This window comes from Puma concolor, chromosome A1, assembly GCF_028749965.1.
Source record: "Puma concolor isolate L17-30 chromosome A1, mPumCon1.1.hap2, whole genome shotgun sequence".
NCBI classification, from domain to species: Eukaryota; Metazoa; Chordata; class Mammalia; order Carnivora; family Felidae; genus Puma; species Puma concolor.
Window position 1 is genome coordinate 230649780 of NC_141667.1, and position 18814 is coordinate 230668593.

Sequence of the window (18814 nt, forward strand, 5' to 3'; positions counted from 1 at the left end):
TATCTAATATAACTAACCAGCTAATTAAATAAGTAAAAGACAGCAATGGATTATTACTTCTTGAACAAAAAGGAATGCATAAATTCATGCTGATAGTAAACAAGGAGAGCTCTTCTTTATAAAAAGCAGAATCACCTGTAGTAAAGGTGGAGCGCTTGAAAGAGTTAGGGGTAAAAAAATCTACAGTTTGTAACCGTCATTGTAAAGATCAGTTGCAGCAAGGATCTTCAGTGGAGGCTGAACCATAGGTAGAGTTTGATTCGGAGAAAGATATTTGCTTGATGTCAAAGTATCTCTTCATAGACTGCCTATTAGTTGCAAGTGGTAAGATACACAGTGGAGAACCTGGAAAACACCTTGATAGGGTGATAAAGACTAATGTCAACTTATGGTGGACAGACATCCTGAATCTCCATACACAATATCCTGAGACAGACACAACTTCACTTAAGTGGTTGTTTTCGCAGAGAATGCATAACTTGAATCTAATTACGAGGAAACATCGAAGGTCGACGTAGGAATTTGTATTTGAGGAAGATTGTTTATAAGGGGATGGATTGCTTTGGTCATAAGCATAAGCCCTCTTGATCATAAAGCTGTTAAATAATTAAATGCAAATATTCCAGACTATGATTTTAACTATTATATTTATAAATTAAAACATTATCACAACAGAAAGATTTATTTAAACACGAAGACATTAGCAGTTTCACTTGTAGTGGCAGGAAAGAATACAGGGAAGGGAGCGGGCCCAGAGAGTGTGGGGTGGTAGCGGAAAGAGAGAAAGGGCTCTTGGCTGAGGATTCCCAAATTGTTCATTTAAAAAATAATTATTTCTAATTTAACAGACACACAGCACTTACTTTTCAACAGGTGCTGTTCTAAGCGCTTGTTACAAATTGATTTTTAACGGGCAATTCAGTAATTGGCCTTTGTTTCTCAAAACACAACATAGTTACGATACTAAATAATATTCCCTTACGCACTTAAGGCTCTGCTGCAGTGATGGTCTCCATGGATAGAAGAACGTGAACTTAAAATTACTGAGTGGTTTTTCGTAGAAATGCCGGCAACCCTACTTGGCGGTAACAAAAGTTGAGGCCCCTTTGAAAAGCCTGATTGATGGTCTCCTAGAAAGTCTCAAAAGCATCGCGCTGAGAGCGGCTTATGTATCTGGGATGCCAGGCACTCACGTTCTCTTTTCCTTTACGGATGAATCCCAGAGTAGGGTCACTGCCGTTTTCAGCCCAAGTTGACAGTTCTAAACCACTTCCCCGCTCCAGATCTGGGAACTAGTTAGGGTTTACGTTTGTCACAGCTAGTGAGTCTCTCACGCAATGAATTCTGGGAGACCAAGTCTCCGAGCGCTGAGTTTACCAGGCCCGGTGCGAACGCTGGACTTCAGTTCCCACAATGCCGAGCGCAAATCCGTAATTCCTGCCGGGGTAACAGCGCGGTGGCCGCCATCTTGCGTACGGCGGTGCAGCTTGCCCAGATGCTGAGGGCTTGGGGTTTAGTTCCTCTCTCCTTTGGGGCGGTGTTTGCGCGTTGCTTTTACCTTTTCAGATGTTCGTGTCTTTCTAGACGAGGATTTTATTGGGAGGTAAAAGTCAATGCAGAGCTGTAGTGTAAGGTGAGTAAACACCCCATTTTAAGTAAGGGTGGGGTAGTGACGGTGACGTTTGTCTTTTTTTTTTTTTTTTTTTTTTTGGGCTCTCGTCTGCTCTTGGCTGGACCCTTTTGATTAGCCCGGAGTGGACCTTTGAGTCTCGGAGATCTCTTGAATTTCTGACAACCCGAACAGCCTCCATTGGGACAAAGACCCCGGCTGACGCACTTTTGCCCGGGCTGCCCTCTTTAGAGGTCAGGAGGCCATGGGACTCAGGTTGTGTATAGGCCACGCCGTGTTAATGCAACCGCTTGTTGTTCTTTGAGACTTTTATGATATTTCGAAGGAGGAAATGAGAAGCGGGGAGATGGCCGGAGGCGCTTGGAAGGGGGGCCGTTTCCAAAAGGACGGCGTTCTTTGCAGTTGTATCATCTTCAGTCTCTGTAGGCCTACCTGTATCGTTTAGTTCTTTTTTGCCCCTTTTCCTCTCTGTTCGAGGAACACCAGAGAGAGGGCAGAATGAAGAAGTATGTAAAACGGGCTTTGGGATCGCACTTTTGAGGGTCCCTAAGTAATTTCAGGGGAAGCAGAATTTATCTTTGAGATTGACCAAGCATGTGGAAAAGATCAGCGCTTTGATTTGGGGAGTTGCCAGATTTCTAAACGTAATGTGACATGTTTGAGTCACTCTTAGTGCAACTGAAGTTTATTTATTTATTTTTGTTTTAAATTAATGCAGTACAGCCGGTTGGAAACCACTTTTACACTAACAGGAGTAGGGTCTGTAAAGTCTGGCATTTCAGGTAACCTAACATTTGATTGCTAAGGAGACGCTGAGGTTTGAGAGCTGGATCCATTTACTCCCAAAGATGTAGTGATTTTAAACAGTAAGGGTTTAAAATGCCATTTATCACACCATTTTGGAAATGTGTCAGTTTGGCTGGCAGATTTACTCTCCATCTTAGTACACAATTGTGTATATCATCAAATGTATATTACTGATTTAATTTTCCAAACTTAAGTTCTTTAAGTTCAGAAATGCATCATTTCCATTAAAGGTGAGATATACCTTTTTTTAAAAAAAAGATAACTTATCTTCAGTGAGACTCACCCCCGCCCCCAAATCATTATAACAATACTTAAATAGTAAGTGGTTTTAAAATTACAACTTTGTAAGTTTTGTATTTTGGGAAAATGTTACCATTAATTGTGTATATCACACATTCAAATGTCTTTTCTGTTTTTGTGTTTCTGAAAAACTTTTGTTTAGATTTTTAAAACATTAGCTAATAATTATGTGATTTATTTGTTCCCCAGATGCCTTATGGTGAAATTGAAGCAAAATCCTTGGATCATGGTGAAGAACTAACAAGTGAACCATGCTATAAAAAATTGAAGTCAACTGAAGAGGCTTATGTTTTTTCCCACCATGGTAGTGCTGATTTTCACAGAATCCAAGAGAAAACTGGGAATGATTGGGTTCCTGTGACCGTTGTTGATGTCAGAGGACATAGTTACCCCCAGGAGGACAAAATCAAAGCTACAGACTCGCCGAAACCTGTGCGTGATGAGGTGCCTGGTAATAATAGACCAGATGTTATCGAATCCATTGATGCACAGATTTTACAGGATACAGGTCCTCCATTGGTATCCACAGATGATGAGATATATAGCACAAGTAAAGCATTTATAGGACCCATTTACAAACCGCCTGAGAAGAGGAAATGTAATGAAGGGAGGAATCAGTCAGGCACTATCAATGGTATAGCTGACAAAGGACGAGACACGAAACAGAAATTTAACTCCAAAGAATCAGAGCTTGACAATGAATTATTCCAGTTTTACAAAGAAATTGAAGAGCTTGAAAATGAAAAAGATGATTTGGAAGGAAGTTGTAAAGAACCTGAACCCTCTGAGGAACAAGTTACTGCCTGTCATCAGGGCCATAATAATGATCTGTTAAAATCTGAAGAAGGAAAGAAAAGAGATATTAGTAATGTTCTTCAGTCACATTGTGGTTATCCACAGCACGTGGGAAACGAGCCAGGCAAATATCCTTGTAATGGACAAGTAATACCTGCATTTTGTGATGATTCGTTTACTTCCTTCAGGCCTGAATGGCAGTCAGTACATTCTTTTATAGTACCCCCCGGTCCTCCTCTTCCCAGTTTTAACTATCATTTAAATATTCAAAGATTCGATACTCCACCAAATCCACCATCAAATATTTTCCATGCCCAAGATGGTTCTCAGTTTCAAAATGGGTATTACGTAAATGGTTGTCACGTTAACTGGAACTGTTTGACTTTTGATCAGAACAATGACTATATTGATTGTAGTGAGAACACCAGTAGAGATCATTCCTCTACAAATGGCTACAGTGTGCAAGATGGATATGTGAGTAATGGTTTCTATGAAACCAGTGAAGGATGTTGGAAAGATACTTCTATGGACAACCATCATGGAACACACAGGCTTATGAACCAGCAGTTTCAAGAGGAAAAGTTAAATAAATTGCAGAAACTACTTATTCTTTTAAGAGGGTTGCCTGGTTCTGGGAAAACAACGTTGTCTCGGTGAGTAAAGGATACCAAGTAAATACTTGGTAATTCATTACTTAAAAATCATAGATGACATAAAAAAATCAACGACAAATGCTTTCATGTTTCTAGCAGAAAAATTTTAATTTGTTACATTTGAGAATGGTATCTGATGGTGTAAATATTTAAAAGGATGTTTCCTGATGGAGTAAAGGAGAATTGGCATGTAAAGATTCTGCTGAGGGTTTTAAAAATAGATACACCATTGTATAATTATGACAGTGATGTAAGTAAATGCTATTTGAGAACTGTATTAGCCTTCCCTTTTTAAGTCAGATTCAAGAAGAGCTGGACTCAGGCTTTTGATTTCGTTTTTTCAAACTTTATGGCCTTGGACAAGTTTTGCTATTTGTTAATAGAATGAGTAATATTTATTTTCCTGAAATAATTGTGAGAAGTAAATGAGATAACCCAAGGAAAGAAGGTGTGGGTGTGTTTTAAGCACTGTGCTGCGTTCATATCGTTGATTGACAGAGGGAACCTTTTGATTTCTTTACGTTTAAGGAGTCTGAGGTGAGCAGTACCTGAGTAAAATGGAGTTACAGCTGGTGATATATTATTGAATGACAGAATGTTTCAAATTCTTGTTTTTGTTTACATTTTTAAAAAAAGAATATTGATGCATTTGATTTCATTTGTGAAATGAAAGCAGTTGTGAAAAATAACACAAAGAAAAACAATACAAATTCTTTGCAGTTTTTGTAGGATGATTCAAGATGTATGCTAGGTAAGGAGAAAAAGAAAACTTGATGTCTTGGTGGTGAGGATAAAGAAGTCCAAAGAACCATTATATAAATGTTTTGTATTTTCTTGCAAAACAGTCTGAATAGAAGTTTCTTCAGAAGCAAGAAATTAAAGATTAAACTTATGGTACAGACATTTATTTTAAGCTAGATCGTAAGCTGTGATCTTTGTAAATGAATTTAAATTTAGGTCTTTGCATTTTGATTCCTTTTATTTTAATGAAGATTTTGTAGAGAAGATGAGATTTCAACTCTTTAGAAAGTACAGAAATTAAGGGTGAAGTCTCACTAACATGGGCAGTCTCCTAGATTTAGAATATAAGACCAGAAGAAAGAAACAGTTGCAATTTGGAAATCGTATGAAGGGATCTCCTAGCTAGGGTCACCTGACTATGCATGGGTATAGAATAAATTTAAGAAGAAAAGATGAGATTTGAGATAACATTGGAGTATGTTGAAACCGAAGGTGAATAAGGTATGTGATAGAATTTCAAGGAGGAATAATTATAGTTGGAAATGATAGAGGTGATTGTATATAATATGCATATTTGAGGAATTAGGTGTATAGGAGTGGATGTTATAGTAGTAACTACCATTTGTGTCATGATTTACAATTTACAGAGTACTTTCACATATAAAAATCTTGTAAGATTGGTTGTGTTATTTTCATTTCATAGAAGGAGCAGAGGCTTAAGAGAATAGGTTCAGGTTAAAGGGCTTGGGAGAAGTTACAAAACCTGGGACAAGATCAAACTATGGATATAAATGATAGCGTGTTTCTTCTCTGCTCCTTCACTTTAATATCTATTGCATGCAGGGCCCGATACCTGACTCCTGACTTTAAAAAGCTTATTTAAAAGAAGCAAACGTATCTGTTTAGGTCACCACCTTTTTTTTTTTTTTTTATAAATGTGTGTTTATTTACTTATTTTCTTTTAATTTTTTAAATTTAATGTTTTTATTTATTTTGAGAGAGAGAGAGCACAAGCAGGGGAGGGGCAAAGAGAGAGAGGGAGACACAGAATCTGAAGCAGGCTCGGGGCTCTGAGCTGTCAGCACCGAGCCCGATGCGGGGGTTTGAACTCACAAACTGCGAGATCATGACCTGAGCTGAATGGGACACTTAACCGACTGAGACACCCAGGAGCCCCTAGGTCACCACTTTTTTTTTTTAATGTTTTTATTTATTTTTGAGAGAGAGACAGAGTGAGTGGGAGAGGGGCAGAGAGAAAAGGGGACAGAGGATCCAAAGCGGGCTCTGTGCTGACAGCAGAGAGCCCAGTGCGGGACTTGAACTCATGCACTGAACCACAAGATAATGACCAGAGCTGAAGTCAGATGCTTAACCGACTGAGCCACCTAGGTGCCCCCAAAATGGGCTTTGAAGAAAGAAAGGTATTCAAGTCCCCTTCTTCCTTCATTTAGTCCTTGCCCACCTCTCCCATCTTCATGTCCTTCTGTAGTTGGATTAGCACCTGCCCTCTATAGCAGGAGACAGAATACCTGTCCATTCATTGTTGTCAGTATTTATTCAAAGGTTGTTTTGAATGCCTCTGCCTTTTGAGGTTTTGGTTTGTCATCTCAGCCCTCAGTTATCCTTCTGAACTCATGTAGTATTTCTTTACCAAATTTTTTACCTAATTGTTTACCCACAACTTTGCTAACAGATTTTAATGAAATAAGTTTTAGATTAAGTTCTAACACAATTACAGAGTTTAAATATTTATGAATAAGCTAGTGCAAAACAGTTCATACCCCTTTGTAGGTATGTGGAAGTGCTAGCTCTTTGTTCTTTTAGGAAAACTTTTCGGTGCTTTGATTAAAGGTTTATTTCAGGCAGAATTCAACAATTTCTAGATGTGGAATTTGTTACCATTGTAATTGCCATCAGCCAAACAGAATCCTCTGGAGTCAGGGATTGGACACAGGACCATTTAGGGATCAAGCTTTGGGTGTCATTCCTAGGGGTGTGGACTACAGACCCTGTTCATACAAGGGAGGAAAGTTGAACCTAAGATATTTTAGGTAATATGCATTTCTTCTACTCTACTGGTTTCACTAATGACAGCGAATGTATTTTAAGAAATGGGCAACTAATTTCATTATTATATTAGCAAAATGTTGGGAGTTGATAAGAGATAAATACTGAAGCACTTTCAGAGAGGAGGAAAGATGTTACACTGCTGGTTTTGAAGATGGAGGAAGGGACCATATGGAGGTGGCCTTTAGAAGCTGGAAAATTTGGCGAGGATACAGATTCTCCTAAGGAGTCTCCAGGAGGAATGCCAGCCTACCCACATTTTGATTTTAGCACAGTGGAGCTGAATTCAGGCTTTTGACCTTCAGAACTATAATATAATACGTGCTGGTTTAAGCCACCACGTTTGTGGTAATTTGTTATAGCAGCTATAAGGAATTGTAGGGGTTTTTTTTTTAAGTTTTTTTATTTATTTTGAGAGAGAGAGAGTGTGGGTGAGTGGGGGAATGGCAGAGAGAGAGAGAGAGAGAGAGAGAGAGAGAGAGAGAAAGAGAAAATGAATCCCTAGCAGGCTCCCTGCTGTCAGCATGGAGCCCAATGCAGGACTCAATCCTATGGGAACTGTGAGATCATTACCTGAGATGAAATCAAGAGTCCGACGCTTAAGCTTAACCAGGTGAGCCACCCAGGTGCCCCAAGAAATTGCAGTTTAAAGAGAAATGGGAAGAGATTTTTTTTTCTTCCTCCCTGCTTTTGGAGGAGATCTCAGTTTAAATTCCAGAGGAAAAGATTGACCTTTCCTTATGTAGGTATCTGTTTTTTTAAAAGAAAAAAATTTGTTTTGATGTTTATTTTTGGGAGAGAGAGAGAGAGAGAGAGAGCGTGAGCAGGGCAGAGAGAGGAGACACAGAATCCGAAGCAGGCTCCAGGCTCTGAGCTGTCAGCACAGAGCCCCATGCGGGGCTTGAACTCACAAACCGTGAGATCATGACCTGAGCGGAAGTCGGACGCCTAACCAACTGAGCTACCCAGGTGCCCCTAGTAGATACCTATTCTTAATTGAAAGAGTATTTAGAGAGTGAAGTGCCCCAGTGAAGTGGTTTGGGGATAAGGGTATGCAGGGCCACTCAGTAAATAAGGAGATAAAGCATTCATGAAATGTCAGTTCTACTCAGATTTTTTTTGGAAAAATCACTTCTGGTCGTAAATGCACATGGATTATTAGAGAAAATAATGTATAGTTATTAGAAAATTTAAAAATAAATTATGAAAATTAACTCATAATAGGCCCTTAGGGTTCCCAAAACAGTTAAGGAACGGGATTCACTTGTTCCTTACTTAAGTGAAGAATTATAAGCACAGACTGCTAGTTATCTGTGGCTGTATAACAAATTACCTTATTAAAAACAGTTAAAGCAACAAACATTTATCATCTCACAGTTTCTGAAGGACAGGAGTCTGGGTGCAGTTATCTGGGTCCAAGGTCTTTAACAATGCTATTGATTAAAGTGTTGGCTAGGGTTCTGTTCTGATCTGAAGGTTGGGGTGGATATGCTTGGAAGATCTCTACTGAGGTTGTTGACAAGGCTTAGTTCCTTGTGAGCTGTTGGGTTGAAGGCTTCATTTAGTTGCTGGCTGTAGGCTGGAGACCTCCCTTGGTTCTTTTCTCCTTGGGATGCTCTCCATTCACAGCTCTGATAAGAGAAGGGGAGCCAGCTTTGAGCCTAAAACATAAGTCACTTTTTTCTATAATCTAATCTCAGAAGGGACATTACATCAACCTTGCCATATTGTGTTAGAAGCTGTAGTCACTGACTCCCACCCACACTAGAGGGGAAGGGATTATAGGAGGGGGTGAATACCAGGAAGCAGGCCTCATTGTAAGCCATTGGTTTTGTCTCTGACACTGCTGTGTAACTCCAGGAGCCTGATTTCTGAAGTCATTTTTTTTTCTGGATTTGTTTAATATCAAATTGGCAAAGTTGTCAGGAGAGTTAAATGGGGTCATAGATATACATAAAATGCTTGTCATATAGTAAGTTTTCAAAAAGATAGATATTCTGGAAAATACAAATCAAGTAGCCAGTGAGTTCATACCTGATTTTTTTTATTAGATACTTGATTTTTCAGAGTTCTAAGTTTTGACATTTGGAGGATTCATTTTAACACCTTACTTAATGTGTGAAAGTTCTATTAGAATCTGACCATAAGAATTTTGAAAATGTTAATATTTTTAAGTAACTTATTTTTGGTTCAGCTGGTTGATATGGCATCACATATATCCAAATAGATTATAGGTAATTTTTTATATAAATCCCCAAAATAAAGCTTCACAGTTTGAGGTAATTCAGGGAATTTTTAAAAGCTGCATGAACAGTCTGGGAGGAAAAAGTCTCTCTCCAAGCTAAAATAATTTGCTGTAATTATGATTTATATATTTAAGATGTTCTTCATAGAGGTTTATTCATGTTTGATGTTTACTTGGTTTAATGGTGTAAGTTGATTTGCTATCTCCTCCCCTCTCTACACCCCGCCACCTACCTTTTTTTGTGGTTACAACATTTCTTGGGTACAAAAGCTATTATACGTTTGTAGTATGGTATTATTAGTATCTGAAAAATCAGTGCTCATAAAAGAATGGAAAAAAATGAAACAGGATGTCTAAGAAAGGTGGTATCATTTTTCTGATACTGTTGAAAATAATTTGATATGATGAGGCTGATTATGGTCAAAATTATTTTTAGATCATTGAGCTTTGGTTTGGAATGCTAATATTGTATCATTTTTATATTCTGGGTTGTCTGTATAAACAAATAAGATGCCAATTATGTTAGATAGTATATTTTGGAAAAATCATGGTGACTTAAAAAAGAAATCCAACTCCAGCCTCGCAAATAACTAACCATTTAATTTCATTTGCTTTGTTTGAAGTAATTCGAACTATAATTTCTATAATTGGAAATGTGTGTTTAAATTTTTTTTATATCTGCACTTTTATTTTTATTATAAAATGTACAAGCATACCTTGTTTTATTGTGCTTCATAGATACTGCACTTTTTACAAATTAAAGGTTTGCAGTAACCCTGTGTCAAGAAAGTCTTTTGCTCCATTCTTCCAAAAGCATTTGTTCACTGAATGTCCTTATGTCACTTAGCAATTCTAAGACTATTTCAAACTTTTTTATTTTTAGTATATTTGTTATGGTAATCTGTGATTAGTCATCTTTGATATTACTATTAAAAAATTTTGTTTATGTTTAATTTTGGAGGAGAGAGACATAGAGTGTGAGTGGGGGAGGGGCAGAGTGAGAGAGGGAGAGACAGACTCGGAGGCAGGCTCCAGGCTCTGAGCTGTCAGCACAAAACCAGATGCAGGGCTCCGGCTCATGAACTGTGAGATCATGACCTGAGCCGAAGTCAGATGCTTAATTGACTGAGCCACCCAGGCAACTCATATGTTACTATTATAATTGTTTTGGGGTGCCACGAACTGTGCCCATATAAGATAGGAAACTTAATTGATAAACATTGTATTCTGACTGCTCCACCAGCCTGCTGTTCCCCCATCTCTCTCCCTATTTTCAGGCCTACTTATTCCCTGAGACACAACAATATTGAAATTAGGCCAGTGAGTTACCCTACAGTGGTCTCTAAGTGTTCTAAAAGGGAGAGTTGCACGTCTTACTTAAAATCATAAGCTGGAAGTGATTGTGCTTAGTGAGGAAGGCATGCCAAAAGTCAAGATGGGCCAAAAGCCAGGCCTTTTGAGCCAAACAGGCAGCCAAATTGTGACTGCAAAGGAAAGGTTCTTGAAGGAAATTAAAAGTGCTACTCCACTGAGCACACAAATGATGATATAGCAAAACAGCCTTGCTAGTATGGAGAAAGTTGGAGTAGTATGGATAATAGATCCAACCAGCCACAACATTCTCTTAAGCCAAAACCTAATCCAGAGTCCTCACTCTGCAGTTCTGTGAAGGCTAAGAGAGGTGAGGAAGCTACACAAAAGTGTGAAGCTAGCAGAGGTTGTTTCATGCAGTTTAAGGAAAGAAGCTGTCTCCATAACATAAAAGTACAAGGTGAAGCGGAAGTGCTGGTGTAGAAGCTGCAGCAAGATGTAGCTAATTAATGAAAATCTAGCTAAGATAATTAATGAAGGTGGGTGGCTACACTAAATGACAGATTTTCAGTGTAGACAAACATTCTTTTACTGGAATAAGTTGCCATCTAGGATTTTCATAGCTAGAGAGGAGAAGTCAGTGACTTAGCTTCAAAAGACAGGCCGACTCTTTCTTGTTAAGGGCTAACACAGCTGGTGACTGGGTTGAAGGCAATAGTCATTCACTATTCTCGAAATCCTAGAGCCCTTAAAAATTATGCTAAATGCACTCTGCCTGAGCAGACAGCATGGATGACAGCATGTTTGTTTACAACATGGTTTACTGAATATTAGAAGCCCACTGTTGAGATCTATGGCTCAGAAAAAAAGATTCTTTTGAAATTATTACTGCTCACTGGCTGTATACCTGGTTACCCAAGAGCTTTGGTGGAGATGTAGAACAGGATTAATGTTGTTTTCATGCCTGCTACCACAACATTCATCCTTCAGCCCGTGAATCAAGGAGTAATTTTGACTTTCAAGTCTTATTATTAAGAAATACATCTTGTAGGGCTGTAGTTGCCAAAAATAGTGATTCTTTGATCAAAGTAAGTTGAAAGTAAATTGAAAACCTCCTGGAAAGGATTCACCATTCTAGATGCCCTTAAGAATATTCATGATTCATGGGGTCAAAATATCTATATGAAGAGGAATTTGGAAGTCGATTCCAACCCTCACGGATAACTTTGATGGATTTAAGACTTCAGTGGAGAAGTCAACTGCGGATGTGGTAGAAAGAGCAAGAGAATTAGAATTAGAAGTGGAGCCTGAAGATGCAATTGAATTGCTGCAATCTCATGATAAAACTTTAACAGATGAGGTGTTTCTTATTATGGACAGCAAAGAAAGTGGTTTGTTAAGATGAAGTCCATTAGCGAAGATGCTGTGAACATTGTTGAAATAACAACAAAAGATTTAGAATATTCCATAAACTTAATTGTTAAAGCAGTGGCAGGTTTTGAGTGGATTAAATCTGATTTTCACAGAAGTTCTGTTGTGAGTAAAATGCTATCAAACAGAGAAATTGTTTACAGGGACGTTACAGAGAAATTGTTTACAAAAGGAAGAGTCGATACAATACAGAATTGTCCAGTTTTAGAGAATTGCCACAGCCACTCAGCCTTCAGCCACCACCATCCTGATCAGTAGCAGCTATCAAGATTGAGGCAAGACCCTCCACCAGCAAAAAAGATTACAACTCACTGAAAGCTCAGATGATGGTTAGCATTTTTTAGCAATAAAATATTTTTGAATTAAGGTATATATATATATATGTATATATATATGTATTTTTTTTAGTAATAATTTTTATATGCCCTGGGAAACCAAAAAATTAATTTGACTCCCTTTATTGTGGTGTAGAACTGAACCTGCAATATCTCTGAGGTATGCCTGTTTACAGGTTTACAATAAGCTGAGGAAAGGAGGGATAGGTTTGTCTTAATAGTTGGAGTCCTTCCTATTCCTTTGATTTGGAGGTATGTGTTCTTGAATCATCCCATGACAATACTCTTATTTTCAATCCCTTCCACCACTTTCCACTCTCTTCCCATCTAAGAAAATTATAAAATGATATCCACTTGCCTAATGGCTGAGAGGGAGGAGAGAAACAACCAACAAAAAAAACTTCTATTATTGTTGGATCCAAATTATATTCACTGTTTTTTTACCTTTCCTCAGCACCCCCTGCCCCAGTTTAATTCATGAGTCACTGGTTTGGGGAATTCTCTGACAATCTGAACACTAGTTAATCTCACTGTGCCTAAAAATTTAAGGTAGTATCATATTGTGAGAACAAAGTTTGATTATCATTGACTTATTTGAAGAGTGTGTTTTTTATTTAGTGCTTAGTAATTGACTTCATTTAGTAATTTAATCTCTTAGCAGATTTAAAGTTTGATTATACTTTGGAGGATTACATGTTATTTCACAACCTTAAGCCTCAAGCTATTTCTGACTTCCACTTTTAGGTCATATGTATTTGTGCCTTGTGGAAATGAGTTTATCAAAGCTATCTTAGGTCAAATAAAGTTTTCCCCAGATGAATTGCTTAGGCTTATTTGCCTTTTAGGTTACTTATTGCACTAAATTTAGGCAATTTTAGAAACTATAAATACAAGTTCACACTAAAGTTAAAACATGGATAATAGTTAACATAATTTGGGGATTGGTTGAAGAATGTTTTTAAAAGTGGTGATACAAATGCCACCTACAAACGTTACTGGTTGTAATTGTATAGATTTAAGTGTGAAGTGATGTTTGAAATCTGAAATCTGCTCCCGTGCTATTATGTTTGCTATATGTTTACAGTTAAGTACCAGAGATTCATTCCTGTGTGGCTTATTTTTGATGGTTATAAATTTTATAAATGGCACCTTATGATTTCTTTTATTAACAGAATTCTGCTTGGTCAGAGTCGTGATGGCATTGTGTTCAGCACTGATGACTATTTTCACCATCAAGATGGGTACAGGTATAATGTTAATCAACTTGGTGATGCCCATGACTGGAACCAGAACAGAGGTTTGTTTTGGGCCACGTCTTTGGGATGGAATATTTGACTAGGAGAAGACTGAGTTTTTATTCTCAACTTGACTTTTACCAGCAGAATGACTTTGGCAAGCCATTAAATAGCTTTGAGACCCAATTTTTTCATCTGTTAGAGGCAATGATAGTTATATTTGCCTTACTTGATCAAGGTTGTTATGAAATTAGAGAATTTAGAAAGGTATATTTTGTAAACTGTAAATAGTGTACCAGTATAGGCTGGCAAAATAGAGATGCGGGTTATTTTGATAACCTTTATTTTATACCTAAGGAATAAATTTCAAAGAACTCTTGAAACTGTTGTATATTCCCAAAAAGTATTTTTCTATGAATAATGGCAATGTTAAGTCTTCATATAATACCTTTGAATATTAAAAGTTTTTCACATTGACATTATTCTGCAAAAAAAAATCTACTTAATACATTTTTTAGAAGCACATCAGTCAGTTTTTTCTCTTTCTAGATTGGTGGTTCATAACATAGGCACACATATTTTTATTTGTAAAGTTTATCTTGAGAGAGGGAATGTGCGTGCACATGTGAGCTGGGGGAGAGGGTGGGCAGACGGAGAGGGAGAGAGAGAATCCCAAGCAGGCTTTGCACTATCTGTACAGAGCTCGAAGAGGGGCTTGATCCCATGAACCTGAGCCAAAATCAAGAGTCAGAAGCTTAACTGACTGAGCCACCCAGGCACCCCTCCTGGGGACTTAAAAAAAAAAAACTTATGAGTTAATGTTAGCTCCACAGATTTGTGGTTTAGTTGGCCTGGAGTGGATCTGAGCACTGGTATCCAGATGCTAGATACCAGATAACTAGAAAGTTATCCAGATACTCTGATGTTGCAGTCAAGATTGAAAACTTTTGATCTAGAACTAGTAAGTGCTTACATTATAAGGTAATTTCTTTTTAAAAAGATAAAGAATACATTGATGATTCATTGTTTCTATTTTTATTTTTTTTAAGTTTATTTAGAGAGAGTGAGCAGGAGAGGGAGGGGGAGAGAAAGAGAGAGAAAATCCCAAGCAGGCTCCACAGTGTCAGCATGGAGCCTGATGCAAAGTTCCATCGCATGAACCATGAGTTCATGACCTGAGCCAAAATCAAGGGTCCGACACTCAACTGGTTGAGCACCCAGGTGCCCCACAAATTGTTTTTTATTATGAAAAATTTAAACCTAGAGTAGAGAGATTACAATGAACACCATACATCCATCACTCAGAATTATTATTAGTTATTGAGATTTTGCCTTTATTGGCTTTATCCTTTTTGTTTTAACCCTCCCCCCCACCAACTTTTATTTGCTAAGGTTTTTAAAGTACATTGCAGACATCATATTTTATGCACTTCAAATGAACTTTTTCTTAATGGCATCTTACTTAATTGCAATGCCATCATCACACTTAAAAAAACAATTTCTTGACATCATGTAATACTCACCCTGTAATGAAATTTTCCCTGTTGTTGTAAGTATTTCTTTACGGTTGTTCTCTTTGAATCAGGGTACAAGCTAGTTCCTCGCAGTACATTTGGTTTTATGTTTCATTTAATTATGTTAATCTGTATCCTCTTTTATCCCTTCTTTTTGTCTTCATAACATTAATTTGTTGTAGAGCTTCGTTATTTGTCCTACAGAATGTCCCATATTTTGTAGTTGTCTGCTTCTTGTGGTAACTATTTAACCTGTTCTTTCTCCTGTATTTAAATAGAGGTTAGTTCTAGACAGGAGGATTTGTTAGGTTTATGTATGTATGTATGTATGTGTGTATGTAACCATATGTCTAGTTGTCCCAATTTTAGTGATGCTAAGATTGATTAGTAGCTTCAAAGGGGCAGCCTACTCCATTATCAAGTTCTCCATCTATCTTATATCTAATGGTTTTATCCAATAGTGAATTGTTTCCTTACTGAAACATTTTCCTTAATAAAGCCAGTATACCTTTGGTGGACTGTGAAATTTGTGTGGAACATTTTTTTCTCTTTGCAGTACTGGTCTAGAATATTACATTAAAATGTTTATGTCATGTGAGTTATACTTGCTGAACAAAGAATAGTGCTTAGATAAAGTGCTGGTTTTATTATCAGTATAACATAAATGTTTTCAAGGTAATGATAACTAGCAGTCATGACTTAACTTAGGACTAAATTTCTCTTTTTAACAGATGTTTATTGAATATTTTTATTTTTTTAAGTTTATTTTGTGTGTGTGTGTGTGTGTGTGAGAGAGAGAGAGAGAGAAAGAAAGAGAAAGAGAGAGAATCACAAGCAGGCTCCAGGCACTTAGCAAGGAGTGAGAACACTGACTGAGAGCCTGGCCTGTGCATGCATGGGGAAGGGGCAGAGAGAGAGAGACAGAGACAGAGAATCTGAAGCAGGCTGTGCACAGAGAGCCTGATGCAGGGCTCATGCGGGGCTCATGAGATCATGGCCTGAGCCGAAGGCTTAACTGACTGAGCCACCCAGGCACCCCTATTGAATACTTTTTTTTTTTTAATGTTTATTTATTTTGAGAGAGAAAGAGAGGTGGGAGGGGCAGAGAGAGAGGGAGAGAGAATCCCAAGCAGGCTCTATGCAGTAGCACTGTAGCACAGAGCCCAGTGTGGGGCCCAAGTCCACGAACCATGAAATCATGACCTGAGCTGAAGTCAAGAGTCAGACCCTTAACCGACTGAGCCACCCAGGCACCCCCTTATTGAATACTTTTAAATGCCAGGTACCATTCTGGGAATATCTGTCTGCTTCATGTGTGTGTTATTAGAAGACTCTAAATTCATGTTAGATTGTCTGTAAATTAAAAATCTCTCCAAGGTGTCATTACTGTTTCTTAAAATATGGTGACTCTCATTATTTGGGTATTCAAACATTGTTTACTTAGGAACTGTTTTTTCCTGGAGTGTACTGAAATGTGGTATTACATGATGCCTTTTCATTGAAAGAGGATAATCTTCCCATTCTTGAAATCAGAGATTTAATTTGGTTATTAAGCTCCTCTTCTGGAATGTAACTCCTTGGAGGTGATAGCCTAACTATTAGACATTTAAGATAATTAGTTTAGTAAGTTTTTTTTTTTTTAATGAAAGATTTGATCACTGTTTATGATTCGGGATAGAGCAATGGGAGATGATAGCATTTTGGTAGGCTATTTACGACCCAAATTCAAAATTTCTTTTGTTAGAGACATCTTCTTCCAAATATGTATTCCACGACAGTCATTACTACTTAACCTTTGGAATTGTTTGTCCTTAGACATCTGTATAAATGTTTTCATCATGTAGAACTTAATGTTTTGAATTCTAAGCACCAACAAAACTTCCATAGCATTGCCTTTTGCCTCAGCCTTTTAAATTTTATTGTAGGTTCTTAATTACGTTTCTTGTCTGTTTACACTTGGGGTATGCACACTCTTGTCATTAACTGTGGCTGTGATTCTTACCTCATGGGGAAGAGATGGCAAAGGGATAGGGAGATGTAGTTTAGAAAAGTTCCATGTGATCTCAGCTCCTAATTCGAGAATTCTAGTCCTAAGAAATATTTACAAAGTCAGTTAACTGGTATTTAGCTACTTGGTATGTAAAGTTTTGCTGGCAAGTAATAATATATCCATAGCATTCTTTAAAAAAAACAAAACCCTAAGTTTCTTATTTCAAAGGCATTATTTATAATTATGGAACATTGGGAAATAAAGATAAGCATAGATTGCTTATATTCCCGTTACCCTCAGATGCCCACTTCTGATATTTAGTAACTCTCCCTGGATCTCTGTATTTTGACCAAAATAAAGTCATACTTACATACTGTGTTATAATTTGCCATTTTTAGTTACCAGTTTTCATCTTGCCATGTCAGTAAATGTTCACCTCTTTTCATAGTCAGACTGTATTCAGTGTTTCCTCTAAATGAAAGTTAGCTCTAGACTGAAGGCTTCCTTAGCTGTAAGTTCAACAAAATGTTTTCCCCCAAATGTTCTTTACCGTTAGTTTGTCAAAACCAGTATCCGATCTAGAGAATACACATTGTCCGTGGTTATGTCTCTTAATTCCCTTTTAATAAATGTGGAGTCCTTTTTTTTCATGGCACTGACTCAAGAGGTTGCATAATTTTAGTTTTAAGTACAGAGATATAGAAAATTTCTTAATATGAATGTTTACATTTTATTTTGTATATTTTAACCTAATAGTCCTCTGGTTTTTGTTTTTGTTTTTTAAATTTATTTTTTATTTCAGCAAAACAAGCTATCAATCAAGGGAGATCTCCAGTTATAATAGACAACACTAATACACAAGCTTGGGAAATGAAACCATATGTGGAAATGGTAAATATAAGATATGAGAGAATTTTAATATTTTATCCTGTCAGTTTTTTCATATTCTGAAATTTTGGTTGCTTTGATATGTATTATATACACATTTGTCCCTATTTTATAAAGAGGTGTATTCATTTACTTAGTTTTTAAAACCTGGGAATAGTACTTATAAAGAAATATGTTCATCTTGTTAGTTTTGCCTGGACTTGAGGATAGTAATTTGAAATTGTCCAGTTAAGTTGTCTTAGTATATTTATAGACCATGTTATTTAAAAGTAGAATTTTTCTTGGTAGAGCAAATTTAGAAGTGTTGTCTAAATGAAACTCCTAATTATCTGCCTTCTTTTTTACTTTAAGAAGTATTCTCTGGGTTTTTGTTTTCTTCCTTTCCTTTGTGTAGGCCATAGGAAAAGGATACAGAGTAGAGTTTCATGAACCTGAAACTTGGTGGAAATTTGATCCTGAAGAATTAGAAAAGTAAGGCACTCAAATTGTTTTTGAATCCTTATCTTTGAAAACATTTTTTGAATCTTTCTCTTTTTTTCTTTCTTCTTTACCCAATTGCTTCACTAGCTTTTGCTTGTCTTATGTTTGCTGCTTGTGAATAGGGACTACTCACTTTCTGTTAAGAGAAGCATTGACTTCAAGTCTTCTTGGGGCACCTTCCCTTGGTAGATTTTATTAAAGTTTCCTTGTTAAGTGTGTTACTTTTTCTTATGTGAATTCCTACCACTGTTTCATAGTTTATTGAATGCTAGTGGAGATCCAGAATACTTTCAAGAAAAAGTTAGAACTTTTCCTCTGGTGTTTAGTGAGGCCGCTTATCTGCAATACCCTTCAGACTTCTCTTCCCATTTTAGCTCCCATCACCTTTTTAC

At 37.2% G+C, this 18814-nt stretch overlaps 1 protein-coding gene across 4 annotated transcripts in view; it reads left to right on the forward strand.

The window, feature by feature from the left end:
* Positions 1-1446: 1446 nt before the first annotated feature.
* Positions 1447-18814, forward strand: part of N4BP2L2 (NEDD4 binding protein 2 like 2) — a 73221-nt gene continuing 55853 nt past the window's right edge. For 2 of the 4 annotated variants that reach the window (XM_025923976.2, XM_086713956.1), the window contains exons 1-5: positions 1447-1633; positions 2927-4185; positions 13488-13612; positions 17857-17945; positions 18337-18413. In XM_025923976.2, the coding sequence (XP_025779761.2) occupies positions 2927-4185; positions 13488-13612; positions 17857-17945; positions 18337-18413 (1550 nt within the window). In that variant the 5' untranslated portion in view covers positions 1447-1633. Of the gene's footprint in view, positions 1634-2926; positions 4186-13487; positions 13613-17856; positions 17946-18336; positions 18414-18814 lie in introns of those variants that run through there. The other 2 variants (XM_086713943.1, XM_086713951.1) reach the window with 2 other exon arrangements.